Source organism: Vicia villosa, unplaced genomic scaffold, assembly GCF_029867415.1.
Source record: "Vicia villosa cultivar HV-30 ecotype Madison, WI unplaced genomic scaffold, Vvil1.0 ctg.001973F_1_1, whole genome shotgun sequence".
NCBI classification, from domain to species: Eukaryota; Viridiplantae; Streptophyta; class Magnoliopsida; order Fabales; family Fabaceae; genus Vicia; species Vicia villosa.
The window spans coordinates 245,586-271,720 of NW_026705798.1; the positions used below are offsets into that span (position 1 = coordinate 245,586).

Consider the following 26,135-nt stretch of genomic DNA (forward strand, 5'->3'; position numbering starts at 1 on the left):
AAGTCACCTTCTGAGGCTATGGATTTAGAGTTCACATACCTAGTCAATGCCATCTTAGGAGAAGAGCAAGACCAAAATACAGAGGAGGATGATCTCAAAAGTGTCTCCGACAACGAGTCTCTCCATTCAGAAGATTGGAAGTTTCCTCAAAAGAAAAACCGACATACTCCACTAGGAAATGGGTATGCTCACACCGCTCAGTCTGCTGAAGTAGAAGAAGATCGTCTGAGTGTTGCAAAGACAGTGGTTGGTAAATCAAGACCTACCACAGGCCAGCTTAAGCCTAAGGTGCCAGTTTACTTAGAGTAGAATGGGGTTCGCCACTATTGGACAGCTGTTGAAGTTTCAACTGTTGTTCGCACTCCTAAGTAGGAACTTTCACCGTTATTTTGTCCTCTCACCATAGCCCAGGGTGAAGAGATGTTTCATAGGGCTTTGCATTTTACTTTTTCTTAGGAAAATGTTCCTCTTTGCTTCACCCAAAGCAATAGAGTTTTGTTTTATAGGGTCTTTGTTTCAAGAAATGACTGTTAATAAATAAAAATGTCACTTTGTTCCTTCGTTAGTTTTTCCTTTTCTTTTTTCGGAAATTGGTAATCCTAAAAAACACCCTAAAAAAACATCAAAATATTTCATTAACTGCATACACCGAGTCTTCCCTCGTTATCTAAATAAAACTTATCACACATATGCAGATTAATCATAAAATACCCCGTTGAAACGTACGATCGTATGACTTCTCCAAGCTTTGGGTTTGTTGTATTCGAGGCAGAGGAAGAAGAAGACGAAGAAATATCAAAGGAAATTTCACGGTTACTTCAACAAAAGGAAGAGGCCTTTCAGCCATACAATGAGCCTCTAGAGATCATTAACCTTGGTTCCGATGGAAACAGAAAAGAGGTTAAGATTGGAGCTTCGCTCAATTCAGAGATCAGAGAGAGTTTGATACAGCTGCTCAGAGAATCCTCAGATGTCTTCGCTTGGTCTTATCAGGATATGCCAGGGTTGGATACCAGTATAGTGGAGCATCACTTACCGTTAAAAGCAGAATGCCCTCCGGTCAAGCAAAGATTGAGAAGAACTCATCCGGAAATGGCTACGAAAATCAAAGAGGATGTTCAAAAGCAAATCAACGCTGGTTTCCTCGTCACTTCAGAATACACTCAGTGGTTAGCTAACATTGTTCCCGTTCCTAAGAAAGACGGAAAGGTCCGCATGTGCATCGACTACAGAGATTTGAACAAAGCTAGCCCTAAGGATGATTTTCCGTTACCACATATTGACATGTTGGTGGACAGTACAGCAAAATCCAAAGTTTTCTCATTCATGGACGGATTTTTGGGATACAACCAGATCAAGATGGCACCTGAAGACATGGAGAAAACAGCTTTCATCACCCCCTGGGGCACAATCTGCTACCGCATCATGCCTTTTGGACTAAAGAACGCAGGGGCAACATATCAAAGAGCTATGACTACACTTTTCCACGACATGATGCATAAGGAAGTGGAAGTCTATGTGGATGACATGATTGCCAAATCAGAAAATGAGGAAGATCACATACAGAATCTGACAAAATTATTTCAACGCTTACGGAAGTTTCAGCTTCGCCTGAACCCCAATAAGTGTACCTTTGGTGTCTACTCAGGAAAACTCCTTGGTTTCATCGTCAGCAAACGAGGGATTGAAGTAGATCCAGGCAAAGTCAAGGCAATTCAAGAAATGCCTTCACCCAGAACCGAGAAATAAGTTAGAGGATCTCTTGGACGTCTGAATTACATCTTGAGATTCATATATCTCATGACTGCAACTTGTGCTCCAATTTTCAAACTTCTACGAAAAAATCAAAGTTGCGTCTGGACAGACGATTGTCAGAAAGCGTTCGACAGCATTAAGGAATATCTGCTCGAACCACCCATCTTGTCTCCTCTAGTGGAATGAAGACCTTTGATAATGTACTTAACCGTCTTAGAAGATTCCATGGGTTGTGTCCTTGGACAGCAAGACGAGACAAAGAGAAAAGAGCATGCCATCTACTACCTGAGCAAGAAATTCACTGACTGTAAATCCTGCTACTCCATGCTCGAGAAGACGTGTTGTGCTTTGGCCTGGGCTGCCAAGCGTCTCCGCCAGTACATGATTCGACACACTACTTGTTTGATCTCTCATATGGATCCAATCAAGTACATCTTTGAGAAGCATGCCTTAACTGGGAGAATTGCCTGTTGGCAGATGTTGTTATCCGAATATGACATAGAGTATCACGCACAGAAAGCCGTGAAAGGAAGTATCCTAGCTGAGCACCTGGCTCACCATCCACTCAATGGTCATGAATCAACCATTTTTTACTTTCCAGACGAGGGCGTTATGTACCTCAAGATGAAAGATTACGACGAGCCACTACCAGACGAAGGACCTGAGATAGGATCCCAGTGGGGCTTGATTTTTGACGGAGCTGTCAATGCTTATAAACGAGGAATTGGGGCAATCATTGTTACACCTCAGGGTACCCATATTCCATTTACTGCCAGATTAACTTTCAAATGCACAAACAATAAGGCCGAATATGAAGCTTGCATCATGGGTCTCGAAGAAGCCGTGGATCTAAGAATCAAACACTTAGATGTATACGGAGATTCTGCTTTTGTCATCAATCAAATCAAAGGAGAATGGGAAACACGCCAACCTGGGCTAATCCCTTACAAAGACTACGCGAGAAGATTGTTACCATTCTTCGACAGGGTAGATTTTCATCACATTCCTCGTGAAGAAAATAACTTGGCTGATGCATTAGCCACTCTCTCTTCCATGATTAGGATAAATCATTGGAATGACATTCCTCAGATCGATGTTATGCGCCTGGATAGGCCTGCTCATGTTTTCACAGTAGAAGCGATCATCGACGACAAACCGTGGTATCACGACATCAAAAACTTTCTTCAAAGACAAGATTACCCTCTTGGGGCATCAAAGAAAGATAGAAAAACTTTGAGAAAGTTAGCCGGCAGATTCTTCCTGAATGAAGATGTTCTGTACAAGAGAAATTTTGACATGGTTCTGCTCAGATGCGTTGACAAGAAAGAAGCAGAAATACTATTGAGAAAAACACATGAAGGTTCCTTTGGTACTCACACCAATGGATATACCATGACAAGGAAAATACTGAGAGCAGGATATTATTGGCTGACGATGGAGTCAGATTGCTACCAGTATGCAAAGAGGTGTCACAAATGCTAGATCTATGCCGATAGAATTCATGTGCCACCATCTCTTCTCAACATACTCTCTTCCCCGTGGCCTTTCTCCATGTGGGGAATCGACATGATTGGAATGATCGAGCCGAAAGTGTCCAACGGACATCGCTTCATCTTGGTAGCCATAGACTATTTCACCAAGTGGGTTGAAGCAGCTTCATATGCAAATGTTACAAGACAAGTTGTCGTCAGGTTTATCAAGAATCACATCATCTGTCGCTACGGCATTCCTAGCAAGATAATCACTGACAATGGGTCAAATTTAAATGACAAAATGATGAAGGAGCTTTGTGAAGAATTCAAGATTGAACATCACAACTCATCTCCTTACAGACCAAAGATGAATGAAGCTGTAGAAGCAGCTAACAAAAACATCAAGAAAATCATTCAGAACATGGTCATCACTTACAAAGATTGGCATGAGATGCTCCCGTTTGCTCTTCATTGTTACCGTACATCTGTACGTACTTCGACTGGAGCAACTCCTTTCTCCCTTGTATATGGCATGGAGGCAGTCCTTCCCATAGAGGTTGAGATCCCATCAATAAGAGTCTTGATGGAGGCAAAATTAACAGAAGCCGAGTGGTGTCAAAGCAAATTCGATGAATTGAATTTAATCGAAGAAAAGCGCATGACAGCTTTATGCCACGGACAGCTATATCAACAAAGAATGAAGAAAGCTTTCGACAAAAAGGTTAGACATCGCACAATCAAAGAAGGCAACCTTGTACTAAAAAAGATTCAATATTTTCTCATAGATTCGAGAGGGAAATGGACTCCCAATTATGACGGCCCATACGTGGTCAAGAGAGCTTTCTCAGGAGGAGCCTTAATACTCAAGACTATGGATGGAGAAGAATTCACCCGTCCTGTGAACGTCGACGTAGTCAAGAAATACTTCGCCTAAATAAACAAAAGAACAGCTCGCTAAGTTGAAAACTCGCAAAGAGCGGCTTAGGCAAAAAAGAGCATTTCGGTGAGTCGAAAACCCGAAAGGGCGATTCAGGCAAAATTTAGAGACATAAAAAAAATATAATAATCAATCCCGGTAGACTTAAAACCTGAAAGGGGTAGTTTATGCAAAAATTAGGGATAAATGGCAAGTAACTGTGTTCAGGACAAACTTGATCATTCGAAATCCATAGCGGAGTATTCATCATCAGTAGGTCATCTTCTACGAAGCACGCATGCAGCGCAATTCAGAGTGGAAGGGAAAGATAACGGTCGTCACGTTTCATCGTAGCCCTTTTCCCAAAAATTACCAATTTCCAACTTTGTAAATACTCCATGGAATCAAGCATTTGGATGGTTACCATTCATTAAATAATAATTTGAGCCTTGTGCCTTTTCCTTGCAAATCGAGTCTTATTCAGTTTCTTGAAATGCATTTTAAGTTTAAACAGTCATTTTCTTTAAACTAAACGTTTTCATAAAATAAAATGAATTTACTTGCAAAAATAAAGGTGAAATTTCTTTCTAAGGATTACAAACAATAGGAAGAATGCCAACAGTTGCTCCGAGAACGGTTGAGACTCCGGGAAACCAGATTTCCCCATGAGGTCGCTTTGCGAACATCTCCCGATGACGGATCTTCATTTAAAATCATTTCACTCACTTCAAACAGCAGACGACCGGTAACCCGGTATCTCCAACAGAGTGCAAAGTGCAAATTGCAAGAAGAAGACATCTTCTGATTGTCAGAAGATTCAAGTCGTATCATAGGATTTCACATCCGCGACAATTCTATTCACATTCACTTTACATTTTATAATTATCATAATACTCATGCATACATCACATCATAATTGCATAGTTAGCATAGCCTAGTTAGTGCCCGAGTCATTGAGGCATGTACTCGAGTTTCCCCTACAAGTCGTGGAAGAACTTTCTTCTTAAGGATGACGGTTCGTACACAAGGATCTCCCCGAGCAAGTCAACAAATGGCAATCTCCTTTAAAGAGATAGTTTGTTCACTTTTGGAGTTCCCCAGCCGAGATTCTCCTGCAGAGCGACACTCGACAATCTTCTTCAGATAAGATAGTTTGTTTCGCATTTGAATTCCTCACAGAGTCGTTGGATAAATCCCCAGCGGAGTCAATGGATGACAGTCTTCATCAGGAAAATAACTCTGATTCCCCGGCAAAGTTGACAGGAGACAAGTTTTCTCCCAGGAAGATGCTTCAACAAATCCCAGCGGAGTCAGTAAATGATAATCTTCTTCAAGAAGATAGTTCAAATTCCTCAGCACGAGTCGATGAACGACAGTTTTCACCTCAAAAAACGATTTGTTTCCACCCCAGCGGATCGACCAAAGATGGTCCTTCTTCGGAAAACAGTTCATCCACCTTCAAGCGAAGTCATTAGCCCCTCAAAAAGACGAATGATCATATGGAATTCATTCAAGAACTTTTAATTAAAAGAAAGCATGATGAAGTTTCTTATCAATCATCAAACGACATCTCTCCAACAAACGCTGAAGAGAAGTTTGGTGAGGAAACAAACCTTTGGAAATTTTCTCTTTATCTGAGATATTGTCCAAATCATAACTGAGACTAGTCCCGCGATATAGACATCCCGATCGAGGGGAGGTTATCACAACTGAGACCAGTTTCGAAATATGGACATCCGAAACGAGGGGAGGTTGTTTATCGTCATTATAACTGAGACCAGTTCCGCGATATAGACATCCGGATCGAGGGGAGGTTATCACAACTGAGACCAGTTTCGAGATATGGACATCCGAAACAAGGGGAGGTTATCAACGCTTAGTTAAAGAAGATGTATTGTGCATGTTACTTTGCCATCCATTCACCCGAATCCACATAACATGTTTCTACAGGAGTTTGTCTCCCTATCCCCCGCCAGGCGCGACAATGGGATCAAGTCATGCAAAGATTTTATCACTACAACATCTCAGGAACGCCCAAAATTCGGGCATTCTTTGGTATATAAGTCTCTTTCACGGAGAGGAGATCGAGATATCAATCTCTCTCCCTCCGGATGAAAGAAACTTAAATAGGGGCATCTGTCATACCCTAATTTTGACCCCCCTGAGATGTCATATCTTTTAACTTTTCATTAAAGTCAAAACAGATACTCAGAGCAGTCACTTATTCATCTGGTACTTAGTCGGGGGTGTTCAGGAACAAAAGAACTCAGGCAAAGGACCAATCAGTAAAAGGGATGGTTTCTAATACAACTATGGGACTCAAAAGCTTCATTCTAATCACCTATGATTGATTAGATACCCATCACCTGGACTCAGGATTTCTTACCTCACTAGTCTAGGGTTTTGAGCCTATTAAGGACTAAAAATCAGGGATCGTATTTGGGAAACCCTAGAAAGCTCAAGGGCATCACTCAAAGGCTTAAATCATCCTCAATTAGTTCATATGACAATTTCCATAGGGCATTACACTTCAATCCAAGGCCTACAGTCATCAATTTCATCTGGTCGACAATTAGGGTTTTTGACCTAATTCACCAAGATAGTTAACTTTTTAATCAGGACATAGATCCAAAACTCAAAGCATGACTCAAGAGCTTCTATTACCTCAACATAATCCATTCACATCACTCATTTAAAGAGGAGAGTTTGATTCATCACAAAAGTCCAAGAACTCACTTCATTTGGAAAAAGTCAACTATATAGGAGCACCTTTGACTTTTTGGAAATTTTGGTCAACCATGACTTTTGAAGTTTTAAATCATCAATATATGATATTTGAAGTCATTAGATCAAGAAAAATAAAGAAAATCAATCAAGAATCAAGAATCAAGAATCAAGAATCAATCAAGTGGTTTTTGCCAAACTTTGGAAGGGATTTTCTCAAAATTTCACCTACAAACTGAAAAAAATTCCAACATGAAAGTTGTAGATTTTGATCCAATAAACAACTTTGACACATATAATTTTTTGGCTAAAAATCAACCATTGAAGAGATTTGGAGCTTCAAAGTGGCTGCCTTCACAAAACATGCAAGAAAACCCTAGTTTTCTTCAAACTTTATGGGACTTTTTCACTAATTTCCCTAAAGAATTTGGGCAAACACCAAACTAATGAATTGAAGTACATGTTAAGGGCTTTCCAAATTGTGCTCAACCTTCTCCAAATTCATTTTTAGCTAAGAGATATGATTGATCAAAGTTAGGCACTTGAAGTGAAAATTATAGGTCATGTGCAATTTGGAACTTTACAATTTTGTGCAAATGACTTCACTTAGTGATGCTACCCGACCACTAATACATCTGCAAGCACACCATACATCCATTTTCATCATTGCATAAGGATTAGAGAATATTCCCAAAAACAAAGGCATGTGATTATGTAATGATTACATTTGAGAATTTATGGCAAGATGATGAATCACCAATGGAATCTCTTCCCAACCAATTGGAGCTCATTTCTGTCTCAGATTTGTCCCCTAAGATCAAGCAAAATCGAGGGCTAGGGGATTGATCAAATGGATTCAAAATTTCCATCATTGCATTTTGGATATTTTTGAATTCCTTCATAGCCAAGAAACCAAATCAACCTCACTAAGCAACCACACTCCTCTGCAACTATACTGAACCATTTGCCTATAAATACAAGTGCTATCCTTCATACAATTCACACCAAAGCAACTCTATTCCTTGCTTTCTGTTTCTCTTCTCATGCTTATGGTTTTTCAAAGTTCTTTGGCAAGAAGAATCGTTTTCTTCAAACCAGAGCTTCTCTTTGGAAAGTAAGCATTCTAACATCTCAAGGGGGCTCATTTGAGGTGATCCAAGCACCTGGATCACTTCTGTAGGTGGAGGAACACCATTGTTGCTTTCACTTTGGAGTTGTTGCAGTTGGAGGTCCATAGAGCAATTCAGAAGGTTTCAAGCAAAGCCAAGCATCCAGACACGTTCCTTAGGGCATAGTGAAGCTGTTCAGATGGATGCAGCTCATCTGTAACTGAAGATTCATCATCCTCCATGTCCACTTGAAGCTCAAATCGAAGGTGTCGGGTAGAGAAATTCAAAAGGATTGAAGTCACAATAAGCATTCAGTTAGCATCACTGAGTCCCAAGGAAGCTTTTAGGATCACTCACACAAGCCCAGGTGTTCCTCATTATCCTCACGACCTCCATTTTCAGAGGTATTTTTTCAAACTCCAACCCACTTATTTGAGTATTCTTTCTCATATAGCTCGATACTATCTTGTTCAGCATCATCAGAGGATTGAAAACCCTCTATCATCATTCATTTATTCATCTTGTTTGCCATTTAATTTTAAATTTAGGGTTTATGTTTTCTTCGTGTTCATACTGAAATTAGTTAGCTACACTTAGAATAAATGAGTTCTGAACCCATGATCATGTTCCTCGTCTAAAAACGAGCAAAATTGATGTTTACATCGTACCATTTGGTTGAGAAACCAGAGAGTTAGCATTTTGAATTCTCACGAGCTCAAGGAAGAAGATGACTATGGTGGCGCGCAAATTTGAATCTCCTGGGTCTTTTTAAAATATAATCAATTCATTGCGTATGTTATACAAACTGAGCGCGTAGCTCAGTTGGTCAGGTTTTGTGGAGTTGTTGTCAAGGGCGTGGGTTCAAGCCTTGCTAGGACCAAAACCAATTTTTTTATCACTTTTTCCATTTAATTTCTTCACAACTTTAATCAATTATTTACCCTATCAAATTAATTCATTTTAACTTCATTTTTCACACACTTGTTGATTAATATATATATATTTTATGAATAAATCAAAAAATCACAAAAATATTATTTATTTTGTATATTTTTATTAGGTTGAAAATGGTGTTGTTTTAGTGTTTAAAATATGTTTTAATATATGTTTTCATTAAACTTTCAAAAAACCTAGTACCTCATAAATACTTTGTGATAAAACCCTAAGCCATTTAGGTCTCAATTGGGTTTAGATTTCATCTTTACCCTAATTAAGTTGACTTTTGTTAAAATTCAAAACTGCTTTCATATTTCAAAATAAACAGACGATCGAGGTTGTCAAACAATAGAACCTCGCATCTTCTCCACAGTTTCTCATAAACAAGAAAATCATTTTCATTGGGCCTCTATTAGAGTGTAAGACCCAGCACCTTTTTCTTTTCATAGTTTGTTTTCAAAAACTGTATTTACAAAATCTCCTTTCTGTTTTCAAAACATACTTCTGGTATTTGAAGGGCATTATTCCCGGTGAAACTCTTCAGATACCTATATGACCTATGTGTTGAAACAAATTCTGAGTTTTGAGGACAACATACTATTATTCTAACTCCTCTAACAAGTGTCCTTGCAGGTCCTCATGATGTTAGATATTATATATTTTGTTTTAGCGTTAACATGATCTTATCAATACATTGGCAAAAGCACTCAGTACAAATGATAGCAGATTCCATCATATCAAAATAAACCAACGTACATATATTCAAATGATAATGATCATCTACTCAAAGAACTAGTCTCTGGTCTCCTCAAAGTACACTGCCAGCTAAGACAGATTATTCATCTACTCAAAGGACTAGTCTCTGGTCTCCTCAAAGTACACATCCAGCAATGAATAATATTTTATTGTCTTGCAAGTACAAACGGCCATATTCTTCTAAAGTTCTATATAACTAGCACCTCTTGCAAAGAACAAAACAACTTTGACATTGAAGCTTAATCTCATATTGAATCAAAGTCCAAAATCTCATACACTAGAAGAGAAAGTAAACTCATCACTGCCAAATAGTGAATCATCTTTAAATCATCCATTCAATACTTTTGTATATCCTCCAGAGATATAAAATCTTGTTTGTAACAAGTGTGAAAGAAAGGTCTAGAGTAATACCTTAAGTGTGTGTAAGAGCCTTTTGAGGTTGTGTAAAGTGTAACATTTTTATCCCTCGTTTAAATGATAAAAGTGTAAGATATAAGAAAATCTCACTGTGTGTGAGGACTGGACTAACCCTTTTGGTGAACCAGTATAAACTTCTGTGTGTTCTTTATTACCAGTCATTTATTTCTTTATATCCTCTTTAACACACTTAAACTAAAATTTTAAAGAGGTCACTATTCAAACCCCCCTTTCTAGTGACATTTATTTGCAACAATTGGTATCAGAGCTCAGGCTCTGAAAAAATTACACTTAACCGTGTTAGAGTAAAACGATCACAACATTCTAAAGAATGGCTGAACAAACAAAATTCATTGCTGAAGGAGGTTCATCCCACCGACCTCCACTCTTCAACGGAAATGACTACTACTATTGGAAAGGTAAAATGAGACTCTTTCTCTTATCTCAAGATATAAATATGTGGTCCATCATTGAAACAGGAAACTTCACTCCAATGACTGTCGCCACTGACGCTGCTCCTGCTGCTCCAAAACCTCAAGCGTTGTGGACTCGTGAAGAAAAAAATCAGGTACTCTTAAACTCAAAAGCTCAATTTATTTTATCATGTGCTCTTAGCAGAGAAGAATACGATAGAATTGAAGAATGTAACACTGCCAAAGAAATCTGGGACAAACTTGAAATTCATCATGAAGGAACAAGCCATGTCAAAGAAGAAAGAATAGATATGGGAGTAAAAAAATTTGAAACTTTTGAAATGAAAGAAGATGAAACCATAGATGAAATGTTCTCCGGATTTACTATTATTATTAATGAATTAAGATCTCTTGGAAAAACTTACTCTCCTCACGAGAGGATAAGAAAATTACTTAGATGTCTTCCTAAAGTATGGAGACCAATGGTCACTGCCATTACTCAAGCTAAGGATCTAACAAGTCTACCAGTTGAGGAACTTGTTGGTTCTCTTCGTGCACATGAATGTCTCATTCTAGAAGATAAACCACTTAAGAAAGGAAAATCAATTGCTCTCAAGGCCGTTCAAAACTCAAAAGAAAATCAACAAAAAATTGAGGAGTCAAATGAATCACCTTCTGAAGATGAGAATGATTTAGCACTCATATCCAAACGCATTCAGCAAATGGTATTTCGAAGAGGACAACACAAACGACCATTTCGAAGAGATCCTCCTAAGGTTGAGATAGACAAAAGCAGAATCACATGTTATGGATGTAACAAAGTTGGACACTTCAAAACCGAATGTCCTCAAAGGTTCGTCAAAGGAACACCTTTCAAAAAGAAGTCAATGATGGCTTCATGGGATGGCTCTGAAAACTCAAACTCAGACACTGATGAAGAAGAAGCAAATCTATGCCTTATGACTACATCTGAAACCGAAGTAAGTTCTCTTATCTCCTGTGATACTTGTCATGAAATGAATATTATGTTTGACAATCTGTTTGAGGATTCAAACCTCTTAACTCAAAAATGTTTTTTCCAAAAAGAACAAATTTCAAACTTAATCAAAGAAAAGGAAGAGTTAAAGAAAACCATTGATAAACAATCTGTCACAATTACAAATTTATACAATGCTCACTCTTCTCTCTCCTCTAAACAAAAATTACTAATTGATAATTCAAAACTTCCAAAAATAAAAACTTTAGAAAATAAGATAGAAAATCTTACTCAGGATATCACAAAATTTGTTAAGTCTACTGAAACATTTCAAAACATAATGGGATCTCAATCAGGCATTTTTTGACAAAGCAGGAATAGGGTTCAAATCCTCAAAAAATAAAAAAATGTATGAAACGTTTTTTACACCTCATATTAAAAATATAAACTCAGGTAACATCACTTTAGTACAGAAAAAAATGTTGCTACTGCAAAAAAACAAATCACGAGGAGTCAAAATGTTTTTTTAAAAAACCATTTAAACAAAACCATGTCAAAAATCAACACAATATATTTCCTACTTGGAAAGAGAAATCTCTCTCCAAACCTATAAAATTTGTACCAGCTTCCAAACTTATATTATCTAAAGATAAACCTAACCCTAAAGGACCCACTCAAATTTGGGTACCTAAGAAAATGCTAACTTCTTCTACATGAATGTCTTCTCTCAATAAAGAAAAAGGTTTGGTACCTGGACAGCGGTTGCTCTCGTCACATGACTGGAGATAAAGACTGCTTCATATCTCTAGAAGATAAGGATGGAGGATCAGTCACATTTGGCAACAATGAAAAAGCCAAAATAAAAGGTATAGGAACCATTGGTAAGAATGGTTCCGTTGTAATTAAAGATGTTCAATTTGTAGATGGATTAAAACATAATTTGTTAAGTATAAGTCAGCTATGTGATAATGGTTATGAAGTTTTATTCAAACAAAATACTTGCATCGTAAAACATCCTCTCACAAACGAAACTCTTTTTTGTGGAACCAGACACAAAAACTTATATACTCTTTTCTTAGATGAAATCTCATCTGAAACATGCTTTGCATCTCATGAAAATGAAAAATGGATTTGGCACAAACGTTGTGGCCACACCAACATGAGAACTATCTCAAACCTAATGAAACTTGAACTAGTAAGAGGGATTCCCAAAATAAAATTCAATAAAGACGCTGTATGTGAAGCTTGCATCAAAGGTAAACATGCAAAAAGTAGCTTCAAATCAAAAAATATTGTGTCCTCAAATAAACCTTTAGAACTCATTCATGTGGACTTGTTTGGTCCTGTCAAAACTGCAAGTCTTAGTGGAAAAAGATACGGGTTTGTAATTGTAGATGATTACTCTAGATTCACTTGGGTTCTATTCCTCAAACACAAAGATGACTCTTTTGAGGGTTTCAAAAATTTCTGCACAAAAGTTCAAAATGAAAAAAATTCTAAAATTATTTCAGTAAGAAGTGATCACGGAGGAGAATTTGAAAACTCTTTCTTTAAACAATTCTTTGAAGAAAATGGCATTTCTCACAACTTTTCATGTCCTAGGACTCCTCAACAAAATGGTGTGGTTGAAAGAAAAAATAGAAGCCTTCAAGAAATGGCTAGAACTATGATAAATGAATCAAATGTAGAAAAATATTTTTGGGCTGAAGCAGTTAATACATCCTGTTACATTTTAAACAGAGTCACCATTAGAAAATTATTAAACAAAACTCCCTATGAGTTATGGAAAAATAGAACTCCAAACATTTCGTACTTTCGTGTTTTTGGATGTTATTGTTACATCTTAAATAACAAAGATAATCTAGGAAAATTTGACTCTAAATCTGACAAAGGAATATTTGTTGGATACTCTCAAACTTCAAAAGCATATAGAATTTACAATCTCAAAAATCAATGTGTAGAAGAAAGCATGCATGTTATATTTAATGAAACTAATACCATTGAAAGTCTTGATGATGAATTAGATGAACAGATGGAAATCCTCAACAAAGAAATCCATGTAGACGCTATGGAAGAATTCCTTCCACCTCCCCCAAAAGGATGGAAAACCGTACCACATCATCCTCATGATGTAATTATTGGTGAAACCTCTGACCAAGTACGTACAAGACAATTCTTCAAAGACAAAAACAACAACCTGTCGCGGGCGAAAAACCGTTTTGTTCCTCTTTTTTGTGGATGAGACACCTGATGCCTTCTTTGGGCTCGAGTGCTCAAAAAAATGATTTTTCTTTTATTTCGACCAAACTTTTTATTATTTCCAAAGGAGGAAAAGGAAAAAAGCTGCAATAACCTAAAAGTGGGGGGAGATCTTGGGTAAGAGGGTTGGTTATACGAAGGGAAGGTATTAGCACCCAACGTATCTGTAGTACTCTACAGGGTTCTTTATTGTTTTTCATTCTATGTTACGGTGAAGGTTCTGTTGTGAAATAGGTGGGACCTAAGGTGTTTGTTTGATTATGCTCGCAAAGATCATCGCGATCCTCTGCATACATATCCCTTAGAGGGAATCAGAGCATCTGTAGCTTGGGGTCTACGGGTGCTAAGGTTTGAATGGTTTTTTGTTTTGTTTTGCTCGCCAAGGATCGACCTTGTGCCTACGTATTCTCAAAGGGATGTTGAGAAAGTCAGAGCAATCGTAGTTCCCACTTATGCTAGTGGAAGCAAAAGGAAAATAGACAATTATCGTCTAAATGCTAGATGTATCTAATCTATATCATCACATACATCTGTTTGTTTTTTGTTTGAAAATCTTTTCATTATAAGCCCGGGGCCATGCCACTTAGGGTGCTTAGAATGATAAAGATGTTTTTGTTTAACCAGCCTTGTGGCAAAAGTTTCAATGAAGTCAGCCTTGTGACAAAAACTTTGATTAATCAGCCAGCCTCGTGGCAAAAGTTTCAATGAAGTCAGCCTTGTGACAAAAACTTTGATTAATCATCCAGTACGGTGGTAAAACAGTTTGATTTGATTAGCCAGACTTGTGGCAAAAAGTTTGATTGATTAGCCAGACTTGTGGCAAAAAAGTTTGATTGATTGATTGTTTGTGATGATATATAAGAGATACTCCTAGCATAGAGATGAAAAATGTCTAATCTCCTAGGGTATTTGGTTTGGATATTGGGGATGCTTATAAGAAGCCCGTGGGTCCTTGTACGAAGCCCAAGAGGAGGCTATCCGAGGGTCCTTGCATTGTAAGCCCAAGAGGTGGCTATGGGAGGGACAATCCAGGGTCCTTGCATTGTAAGCCCAAGAGGAGGCTATGGGAGGGTCACTCGTTTGTACAAAGCCCAAGGGGAGGCATGGTATAGTTGGTTTGAGCTCTTAGAGCGATTTCACCGGGAAACCATACTCTATGTCCTAACCTAAACTAGTGGAGATTCTTTGCACGAAGCCCAATAGGAGGCTATGGGGAACCTAGTGTTGTACTAAGTTGAATAAGCATATAACACAATCACAAGTATGAACAAGTACGAACAAACATGAACAAGTACATGAACAAATATGAACAGTTATACATATATGACAAAGTGTGTGTATATAATGGAGTTTATGAAGGAAATATACCTGTAAGCATGATCCATTTGTATACACAAGGCTCGGGACTCACACTCGGGGAGAGGTCCACTTGAATTTATTCAAAGCTATGTAAACAGGTATTTACAAAGGGGCTTGGGACTTATACCTACATGGAGGCCCATGGTATTTTTGGGAAGATTTAAAGAAACCTTCATTTTTGGTTTGTTATTCAAAGTTTAAAAAGTCAAACTGATCGAGGTATGTACAAAAAGGTGTATGTACAAAAAGACGTACAATGAAATACCTAATTTCATGTACTGGAATGGGTATGTACGAAAGGGCTCGGGACTTATACCTACATGGAGGCCCATGGTATATTGAAAAGTTTTGTTTCTTTGGAGTTTTGTTGCTTTGAAAATGATTTGAAAATTGTTTGAAAATTGTTTATTTTGAAGAAGTTTTATTGTTTTGAAGAATGTTTTGAAAACCGTACAAAAAGAAAAGAAATGGGACTTACACTCTCTAATATTCGAGAGGCCCCACATCGTTTTGAAAATCAATTGATCAATTAAAAATATTTAATCAATAGTTTCAAAAAGAAATGGTTTATTGTTTTTGAAAAGAATCGCGATCGCTCGTTTTAAAACGATTTGAATTTTGAAAGAAGTCAAATTAATCAAGATAAACAAAAAGATTGTCTTCAATTAACATTTAGATGATTAGGGTTTGCTTCAAAAAGTATTTACAAATGATTAACTTTGAAAATCAAATGAAAAATAATATTTAAAAGTATTAAAATTACTTAAAAACAAGTCATTTTAAAACTATTAAAAAATGTATCAAATAAATATTTTTTTGATGATTTTTTTTGATATTCTTAAAATATATATATTAAGTGAGAGGTATGCAAAAAATGAATAAAAAATGAGTTAATTTGGTTAGTTAAATAATTAATTGAAGTTGTGAAGAAAATCAAAGAAAATAGGGACTAAAAAAATTGGTTTTGTCTCCACAATGGTTTGAACCCACAACCTCACGCTCACCACTCAAAAACATGACCAACTGGACCACGCGCGTGGTCTGTTTAGTATTTGCAACGAATCAATTATATTTTTGAATCAATTTCTAATTTCAGTTTCAAAATCTGGCGCCAAGAACACATACCCAATTCAAATTTGAAAATTCTGAAAACTGATTTGTTTGGATCGAGTGAATAGCCTATCTTGCTCGATTTTTCACCAGGAACATGATGGTATCATTTAATTGCATTTATTTTATCTCTAAGGCTATCAATTTTCTGATGAACACGAAGAACCCTAATTTTGAGTTTCAATCTGAAATCGTGTGTGTGCATGATAAGTTGCAATTGATTGAGGGTTAATGATCCATACATATGCAGAAACAAGATGGCATGGCAGTTTTTCATTTATGATGCATGTATGATAGAGTTTGAAGTTCAAGTGACTTACCTTCAAAAACGGCCAAACTGGAGATTTGATTCTTCAATATAAGTGTTACAGATGCTTTGTATCAATCTGGATAGCTTCAATGATGATTATGGAAGGTGTCTGGATGTCTGGAACAAGCTGAATTCATCTGAGCATGGCCATGACACCCGAACTGCAGTTGCTTCAAGTATGAATCGAATTTGAAGATGGAGGTGTTTCAGATTGCTGGTGAGTGTTTGGATCATTCATATGAAGTATATGGATGGTGTTAGGAGTGTTAGTTTGGACAGATATGGCTTGGTATGGATTTTGGCATGATAAGGTTCAATATATGCAATTATGGAAGTGAGGTAGTGATTCTGAGATTTGAGGTGTTTTTGGGTGTATGAGTGATTCAAACACATCACATTTGACATTTAGAAGTTGTGGGAAGCATCACTTTGTTCAGAACTTGCAAGGTTTGGAGGTTGAGTTTTCTACCTCACTTTGAAACACATGACTTGTAATTCAAGAAAGAAGAGAGAAAACCTATAATTGTGAGGTTTTGGTGTGATTTGAAGAGTGATTTGAACCTCTATTTATAGGCCAAGGATTCTGAATGAAGAGCTTTGCAACTTGATCAAAGTTTGATGATTTGGCTTAAGAGATAAAAAGGAATCTTTTACATTTAATGCAAAATGGTTAAAGTGACCAAACCATGGTTAAAACTCAAGCTTCTTATCCTCTTCCATTCTGATCTCAAATCAGAGAAAATATCTTCAATTATTGCCTCTTTGCATCATTACTTGGACTATAGGCAATGTAGTCTTGAAACTTAGTGAAAAATGGTGAAAATTCAAGTGAAAATGATCACTAAATGCATAATTCAAAACCATAGCTACACTCCATATTTTTTCATGCTTTTGGACATTTTGGAAAGCTCATGTTACACACTTCAAAACCCTAGTTGAAAGTTTCTTCAAGACCTTTAAGGAAATGGGTGAAAAAGTTCCATGAACTTTGAAGAAAATGAAGTTTTAAGTGAAGTTTTCAAAAAGTACCAACTTTGAAGCTCCATATCTCTTAAATGGTTGATCTTATGGAAAAAAATTATATGTGTCAAAGTTGTTTATTGGATCAAAATCTACAACTTTCATGTTGGAAGTTTTTTTCAGTTTGTAGGTGAAATTTTGAGAAATTCCCTTTCAAAGTTTGGAAAAAACCATTGAAAAACACTTAGAAATTTTTCTAAGTATGAAAAGTCAAACTTTGACTTTTTGATTCTTGATTGATTTTCTTGATTTTTCTTGATCAAATGACTTCATATATCATATATTGATGATTTAAAACTTCAAAAGTCATGGTTGACCAAAATTCCCCAAAAGTCAATGGTGATCTTGTACAGTTGACTTTTTCAGACGAATCGCGTTTCTGGAGATTTCAAATGAACCAAGCTATCCTTATCAAATGGATGGTATGAATGGATCACATTGAAGCATTAGAGGATATTGAGCCATGGTTTAAGTTGTGACACCATGTCCTGATTAAAAAGTCAGTTATTCAGTGAATTAGGTCAAAAACCCTAATTGTCGACCAGATGAAATTGATGACTGTGGATCTTGAATTGAGATGTAATCTCCATTGGATATTGTCATAGGGATTATTTAAGGATGATTGAAACCTTTGATTGACTTCCTGGGGGTTTTTAGGGTTTCCCAAATGTGATCCCTGATTTCAGTCCCTGATAGTTCAAAACCCTGATCTGAGGATTTGTCTGATCAATCTTTGTGTAGGAGATGTTATGAGCCAATGGATTAGGCCAAAATGATGCACTTGGGGTCTTGAGGTCATGTCCCAAGTCATTAGGTCAAATCCTGAGCAAAAGTCAGGGGTGTGCTATCTTCAGTCAAAACCCTAATCTGGTTGATTTAAAGCCTTTGAGCTTGTTGAAATGAACCTCTGAGGACCAAATATTGATTGTTGATGAAGATAGTTCTTTTGAGATGAAGGGAGAACAAAACCCTAATTGATTGTTACTTGTACTGATGAGTGATTTTCTGATTAAATCCTGCTGAGTCACAAGTAGCAAACACAAGCTATGCAATTTGTTAGAGATGCAAATGATGCATATGCAAATGATATGAGGTGGTATCTTAGGTCAAAAATTGGGGTATGACACAACCTAGCAATGATATCCCAAATTGAACCCAAACACATAAACGATGCAATACAAGATGTTTCATGGATCCAAGCCATGACTGAAGAACTTGCACAATTTGAAAAGAATCAGGTATGGAAACTCGTTCCAAATCCTCTTGATAAAACTATTATTGGAACCAGATGGATTTTCAGAAATAAACTAGATGAAGATGGAAACATTATAAGAAATAAAGCTAGACTAGTTGCTCAAGGGTATAATCAACAAGAAGGAATTGATTATGACGAAACTTACGCTCCAGTAGCTAGACTTGAGGCTATACGTATCCTTCTTGCATATGTTGCACACAAAGGTATAAAACTCTTTCAAATGGATGTTAAAAGTGCATTTTTAAATGGCTTTTTAAATGAAGAAGTTTTTGTTAAACAACCACCCGGATTTGAGGATTCAAAATTTCCAAATCATGTCTTTAAATTAACAAAAGCTCTCTATGGTCTAAAACAAGCTCCTAGAGCTTGGTACGAAAGACTTAGTTTATTCTTACTTGAAAATAACTTTTCTAGAGGAAAAATTGACACTACCCTTTTCAAAAAATCATATAAGAAAGATCTTTTAATTATTCAAATTTATGTGGATGACATCATTTTTGGATCAACAAATGAAAAGATGTGTGATGATTTCTCAAACCTCATGAAAAGTGAATTTGAAATGAGCATGATGGGTGAGTTGAGATATTTTCTAGGACTCCAAATAAAACAATCAGAAGAGGGTATCTTTATCTTTCAAGAAAAATACATCAAAGATATTTTAAAAAAATATGGTATGACTAATGCAAAAATTATGTCTACACCTATGCATCCTTCCTCTAGTCTAGACAAAGATGAAAAAGGAATAAGTACTTCTGAAAAGGAATATCGTGGTATGATTGGATCTTTACTTTATTTAACTACAAGTCGTCCTGACATTGTTTTCTCAGTTGGACTTTGTGCCAGATTCCAAACAGATCCCAAGGAATCACATCTTACTGCTGTAAAGCGTATTCTCAGATATCTTATAGGTACAACTAACATTGGTCTTTGGTACCAAAGAAATTCAGAATTTGATTTAAAAGCGTATTGTGATGCTGACTATGCTGGAGACAAAGTAGAAAGAAAAAGTACTAGTGGCGCATGTCAAATCCTAGGAGATGCTCTTACAACTTGGTCATGTAAAAAACAAAGTACCATTGCACTATCCACAACTGAAGCTGAATATGTGTCAGCAGCTAACTGTTGCTCACAGATCATTTGGATAAAAAATCAATTGGAAGACTATTCTCTAAACTACTCCAAGGTACCAATTTATTGTGATAATACTAGTGCTATAAATTTATCAAAAAATCCTATACAACATTCCAGGTCTAAACACATTGAAATAAAACATCATTTTAACAGAGACCATGTTCAAAAAGAAGAAGTAGAATTAATTTTTGTACAGACTCAAAATCAACTAGCTGATATCTTTACCAAACCATTTATAGAAGATAGATTCAATTTTTTGAAACAAAAGTTAAAAATTATTTCTTATCCCATTCAATCCTCAAACTAAAAGGGCATCAAAAATATTATATATTTTTTATTTATTTTAGAGCCTCGTTTTTGTTGGGAGGGGGGAATAAAAGAAAAAGTATATGTTCTGTCTGAATTATCAATAGTAACACATATGCAAAAATATCCCATTTGTTTTATTCCCATATGTATCACATTTATGTCTAATCATTTTTTCAAAAAAGGGGGAAAAGGATATCCTTGCATTTAATGGGTGAAATCTTTTTTCCATTTTTGTACTTCTCCATGTAAGCTACCTCTACCTACTTCACGATCTCCCATCCCTTTTTGCACTGCTTCCAACACTCAAATAGTAACCATGCATCATTACCTGTACCTTTCATCTTGCACCACGCCGACCACTTCCCTTTATCATCCATAAATTTTCATTCATCACTTCATCCTTTTCGTTTTCCAACAACCATCATCTTCAATACTTCTGCGTTTATCAAAAATGTCCTCTTCAAACACAAACCCTAAACCAGACATCAACCCTAAACCACAACCATCCATGTCTTCTTCTAAAATCAACCAAGACACCCTCAACGAAAAACCACTCTCCTTCATCCTTCCAGAAAACCCCAAATCACATGCAAACACCGCTAAGACTTCTGGAATCCGCAAGTCTTCTCGCCTTCAAAAAACAAAACCAGTGAAATCCACCATTGAAATCTCCGATGACTCGGATGAAGAAACTTGCCCAGATGACGCTGAACTTGACTCACATCAAGACGTCATTTTCTCTTCCAAACGTGCTCTGGACCTTTTCAACTCAAAATGGAGGAACAGAAGTGTAATCTATGGCAAACCCATGGATTTTGAGAGCTTCACTGTCCGTGGATACAACATCGAAGAACTTGTAATCGTTCAAGGCTGGCAAAAGATGCTAACCCTAGAAATTGAAACCTACCCAAAACTAGTTCGTAGTTTCTATGCTGCAATCCACCCAGAAACCAACGATGTGTCTCTCAAATCCACTATCAAAGGTATTACCATAACCCTAACTCCATCTCTAATCTGTGAAATCCTTAACATCTCTGATTCAGGCATCCATCTCTTTTCACAAGAATGGGTTGGGTCGTACAACACCACCATGGAAAATGTTTATCGTGAACTTCTGGTTGATACCACAAAACCCCTAGTGTCTTCAAATCTGAATCTCGTCCCTCGCATTCTACACAAAATGTCCATCCATAATGTCATCCCTAGAGCAGGCAGTCTAGAGAAACTTTCCAAGTATGACATTTTAGTGATCTTTCATCTTCTAAAGCGTCATCCCCTCCACTTAGGATACCTTGTCCTAAACTTCATGAAACATACTTGCAGAAAAGGAAGAACTGCTCCTTATGGAAGGTTCTTATCACTCGTGTTTAAACACTTCAAAATCCCCACTGATGATGCCACATCCATCATGGGTGCTGGAGCCATTCATGGTTGTCGCCTCTCAAAGATGAACCTCCCTGTACTTCAAATTCTTGTGCTTCAAAAACGAAAGCGGTTGGTCAAAACTGCTGATGTTAAGAAAAAGGTGAAAACCTTCACCACAAAAGACCAAGCTGAACCAGAAATAGGTGATTTCATGTCCAAACCAACCAGTGCTGAAGCCTCCAAAGCTCACTCTCCACAAATTGAAAAAACTGAATCCCCCAAGGAACCAATCTCGCCCTCACATCAAACCACTGAACCAAATATTCCTGAAGAGATCCATTCACCAATTCCCTCCGTCACAACTCCACCTGATCAATCTTTGTCCTCTGAAAACATTGTGTTTGCCTCACCTCCAAAAACGGCTGCTGAAGATACCCTCGTCCAAACTTCTGAGTCTCTAGCCTCACCAATCATCCAAACCCCAGTCTTTGATCACTCTCCCGTTCACTCACCGGTAATTGACCTCAACATTGCCTCCAACATCACTTCTCCCATCAATGATGATCTTGATGCCTTGCTTTTTCAGCATCATATTCTCAATCAATCTCAGGACTTAACTTTCTCTGGTGGATTTGATCCAATTGCTGAAACTCTCTATTCTATCATTCCACCTATTCCTCAAAGCACCATCTCAACCATCCCTACTGCTGTAACACCCTTCTAAACCCCCGCGGAAAATATAATATTATCAGAGTAATAACACATCAAGGATGCTACAATTATTAAATAAATAAAAACATCAAGTCGATTGTCATGCTTTATTAGAAATTAACCAATATCAAACAAGTGTTTAGCACAGCAGAACTTAATTCAACAGTATTAGGAAACAACTCCACACAAATACTCAATACATAATCCATAGCCAAAATGGCAAGTATAACAAGTAACGCTAGACTAATCGTTCCCAGTGTTACAATCAGAGCATGACTCGACACGAACTACGGGCTAGCCTACAAGCTATCTTCACCCAATCAAGATGCCGCTACATCCTAAATCTGAAATCATCAAAGTAAGGGTGAGTTTCATTCGAGTTAATAACCATTATACAATCACAAGCAATAAGATCTCATAGCAATTATCATCCATTCAACATACATATAATCGAAAATTATGATAACAGGCAAACATCAGCACATAAACATCATCTATCACACCACACAATCATCCAATTATATCAAGCTATAATGCAATGAATGGACTGACACTCATGCATGTGGTACCAAGATTCGTGAATCACATCACAGGACTTCTCTCTTTGATACTGCCCTCTAGTCGCTCACACCCCACATGGGCACACGACTACTGCCTCATCGCTCACACCCCACATGGGCACACGATGACTTCCCGCTAATCTCCGTACAATGGGAATTAGCCTTCCAATGCAAATGATTTATGAATAATGCACACATGACACATACTTACATCATCATACATCATCATCATTCCGATGCTTAACATCGCTTATCACCTCTTACCAATAACATCATAACAAGTATGTACATGTATAAGCATCATTCAATCATTCACAACATACACCACATCATCACAATAACATACACATCACATTAATGTTAATTGCCACTTCAATCCAATTCAACAATAATTTAATTGAATAAATAAATAAGTCGACCACTGCCCGTATTATTACTTCATCAGATAAAGCATCTCATTAGCTTCGCAACGCCCAAAACGGCACATAAATCGGATACTCGGATCAAAAGTTATGTGTTTTTGAAAATAAAACATTTTTATAAAATATGCTTCAGAACCCGGTTCGTCCCACATGGGAGCCGGTTCCTGGCTGCATCCAAAATCACGCCTCTGATTTTTACTATGGGGAACCGGGTTGTCCCTACCTTGGAACCGGTTCCCAGCAACCCAGAATCCACACCTCTCTGTTTTTATAAGGGGGAACCGGTTCGTCCCACACGGGAACCGGTTCCTACGTACCTGCACAGCCAAATTCACCATTTTGACAGCATTTACCCTATCCCATTTCCCCAATTTCAGGTACATACGAACATAGCACACAAATACCATTAATTTTCACATCATCACACATTTCAGACAAGTTTTATCCAAGTATTAACAGCATATATCATGAGTATTAACAAAATCATGTAATTCATACAAATTCATCAAAACCTAACAAAATTCCCAAACCCGACACGTACGATTGAACTAGACAATAATCCTAATCAATCGTACTACCTATAATTGCATAAGGATTACTAACCCCAAGAATCCCCCCTTACCTCAAAGTCGAATCTTCGAAGTTATTCTCCCCCTTTGCCTCTTCTCACTTTCACGTGTTCTTCCTTTCTCAGACTCTGACTCCTTTGCTTCTACTTCCTCTTTTCCCCAAATCCTTTTATTTTATGAAAAATAAAATAAATATTATAATGGGCTTGCTTAGCTAACACCCCCCCTTCTGCTAATCACCACTCTAGCCCAAACCAAATATTTCATCATTTTCCACAATATTCCCAAAAATTATTAATTCTTATAATTTAATTAAAGAAAAATAATTAAATTAATAACAAGAATTAACGGGGTGTTACAACTCTCCCCCACTAAAAGAGTTTTCGTCCTCGAAAACATACCTCAAACGAAGAGTTCGGGATAGGAGTCCTTCATCTGACTCTCCAGTTCCCACGTAACATTTCCACCTGCAGCTCCTCCCCAAACTACTCGGACTAGAGCTATCTCTTTACCACGTAGTTGCTTTAACTTCCGATCTTCAATTCTCATAGGCAACGCCTCAACCGTCATATTATCTCTCACTTGCACATCATCCTCCTGGATTACATGAGACGGATCCGCAATATATTTCCTCAATTGAGATATATGGAATACGTCATGTAGGTTCGCAAGTGTTGTTGGTAAAGTAATACGATAAGCCACCTCTCCTACTCTTTCCGTAATCTGAAACGGACCAACTTCTTTGACATTAGTGCTCGACCAACACCCGTCGTAGGAGTTACTCTCAGAAACACATGATCTCCCTCTTGAAATTCAAGTGTTCTTCGCCTTTTATCATGATAGCTCTTCTGACGACTTTGAGAAGCCTTCATCTTCTCTTGAATCATCTTAATCTTTTCCGTCGTCTCTTGAACAATTTCTGGTCCAATCACTGCACCTTCACCAGATTCATACCAACACAGTGGTGTCCTACACCTCCTACCATACAAGGCTTCAAATGGAGCCATACCAATACTCGAATGGTAGCTGTTGTTGTAAGTAAACTCAATCAACGGCAAATAACTATCCCATGCTCCACCCTTTTCCAATACACAAGCACGCAATAGGTCTTCCAATGATTGAATCGTCCTTTCAGTTTGACCATCAGTCTGTGGATGATAAGCAGAACTCAACCTCAATTTAGTACCCAAGGCCTTTTGTAACTCTTCCCAAAATCTGGATGTAAATCTCGGATCTCTATCTGATACGATACTCAAAGGAATACCATGCAAACTTACTATTTTCTCAATGTACAACTGTGCCAACCTTTCCATCGAATAATCCATCCTCATCGGTATGAAGTGAGCAGACTTCGTCAGTCTATCCACAATAACCCAAATGGCTTCATAGTTCTTAGCTGTTCTAGGCAATCCAGATACAAAGTCCATGGATATGCTATCCCACTTCCATTCAGGAATAAATAAAGGCTGCATAGTTCCATACGGCTTCTGATGTTCGATCTTTGACTTCTGACAAGTCAAACAAGAATAAACAAATTCAGCTATTTCCTTTTTCATTCCAGGCCACCAGAATAACTTCTTCAAATCATGGTACATCTTAGTAGCACCAGGGTGAATACTCAATCCACTACGATGTCCTTCTTCCAAGATACTCTTCTTTAGTTCAGTAACGTCAGGAACACAAACACGGTCGCCAAATCTCATTATGCCATTCTCATCAATTCTGAACTCACCTCCTTTTCCTTGGTTAATCAAAGTCAATCTGTAAACTAGTCCCACATCTTCCTTCTGCCTATCTCTGATTTCATCAAGAATTCCACTTGTCAGCTTTAGCATACCTAACTTAATACTATTCGAAGTGCCTTCACATACCAAACTTAAATCCCAGAATTGTTCAATCAAATCTAGTTCTCGCACCATCAACATCGACATATGCAAGGACTTCCTACTCAAAGCGTCAGCAACAACATTCGCCTTACGCGGATGGTAATTCAGCTCAAACTCATAATCTTTAAGGAACTCTAACCACCTCCTCTGTCTCATATTAAGCTCCTTCTGGTCGAATAGGTACTTAAGACTCTTATGATCACTAAATACCTCGAACCGTGAACCATAAAGGTAATGTCTCCATAATTTCAACACAAACACCACTGCTGCCAACTCCAAGTCATGAGTCAGGTAATTCTTATCATGCACTTTAAGTTGTCTCGACGCATAAGCGACTACCTGTTGGTTCTGCATTAGTACACCTCCAAGTCCCATCAATGAAGCGTCACAATACA

General features: G+C 37.4%; 2 protein-coding genes across 2 annotated transcripts; both read left to right on the top strand.

The window, feature by feature from the left end:
- The first annotated feature begins 10,416 nt into the window (after nucleotides 1-10,416).
- LOC131637366 (uncharacterized) lies at nucleotides 10,417-12,406 on the top strand. The gene is made up of 2 exons (XM_058907963.1): nucleotides 10,417-11,478; nucleotides 12,398-12,406. The coding sequence occupies exons 1-2, from the start codon at nucleotides 10,417-10,419 to the stop codon at nucleotides 12,404-12,406; spliced, it is 1,071 nt and encodes a 356-aa protein (XP_058763946.1).
- Nucleotides 12,407-20,678: 8,272 nt separating this feature from the next.
- On the top strand, nucleotides 20,679-22,316 carry LOC131637367 (uncharacterized). The gene has a single exon (XM_058907964.1). The coding sequence runs from the start codon at nucleotides 20,679-20,681 to the stop codon at nucleotides 22,314-22,316; it is 1,638 nt and encodes a 545-aa protein (XP_058763947.1).
- The last annotated feature ends 3,819 nt before the right edge of the window (nucleotides 22,317-26,135 follow it).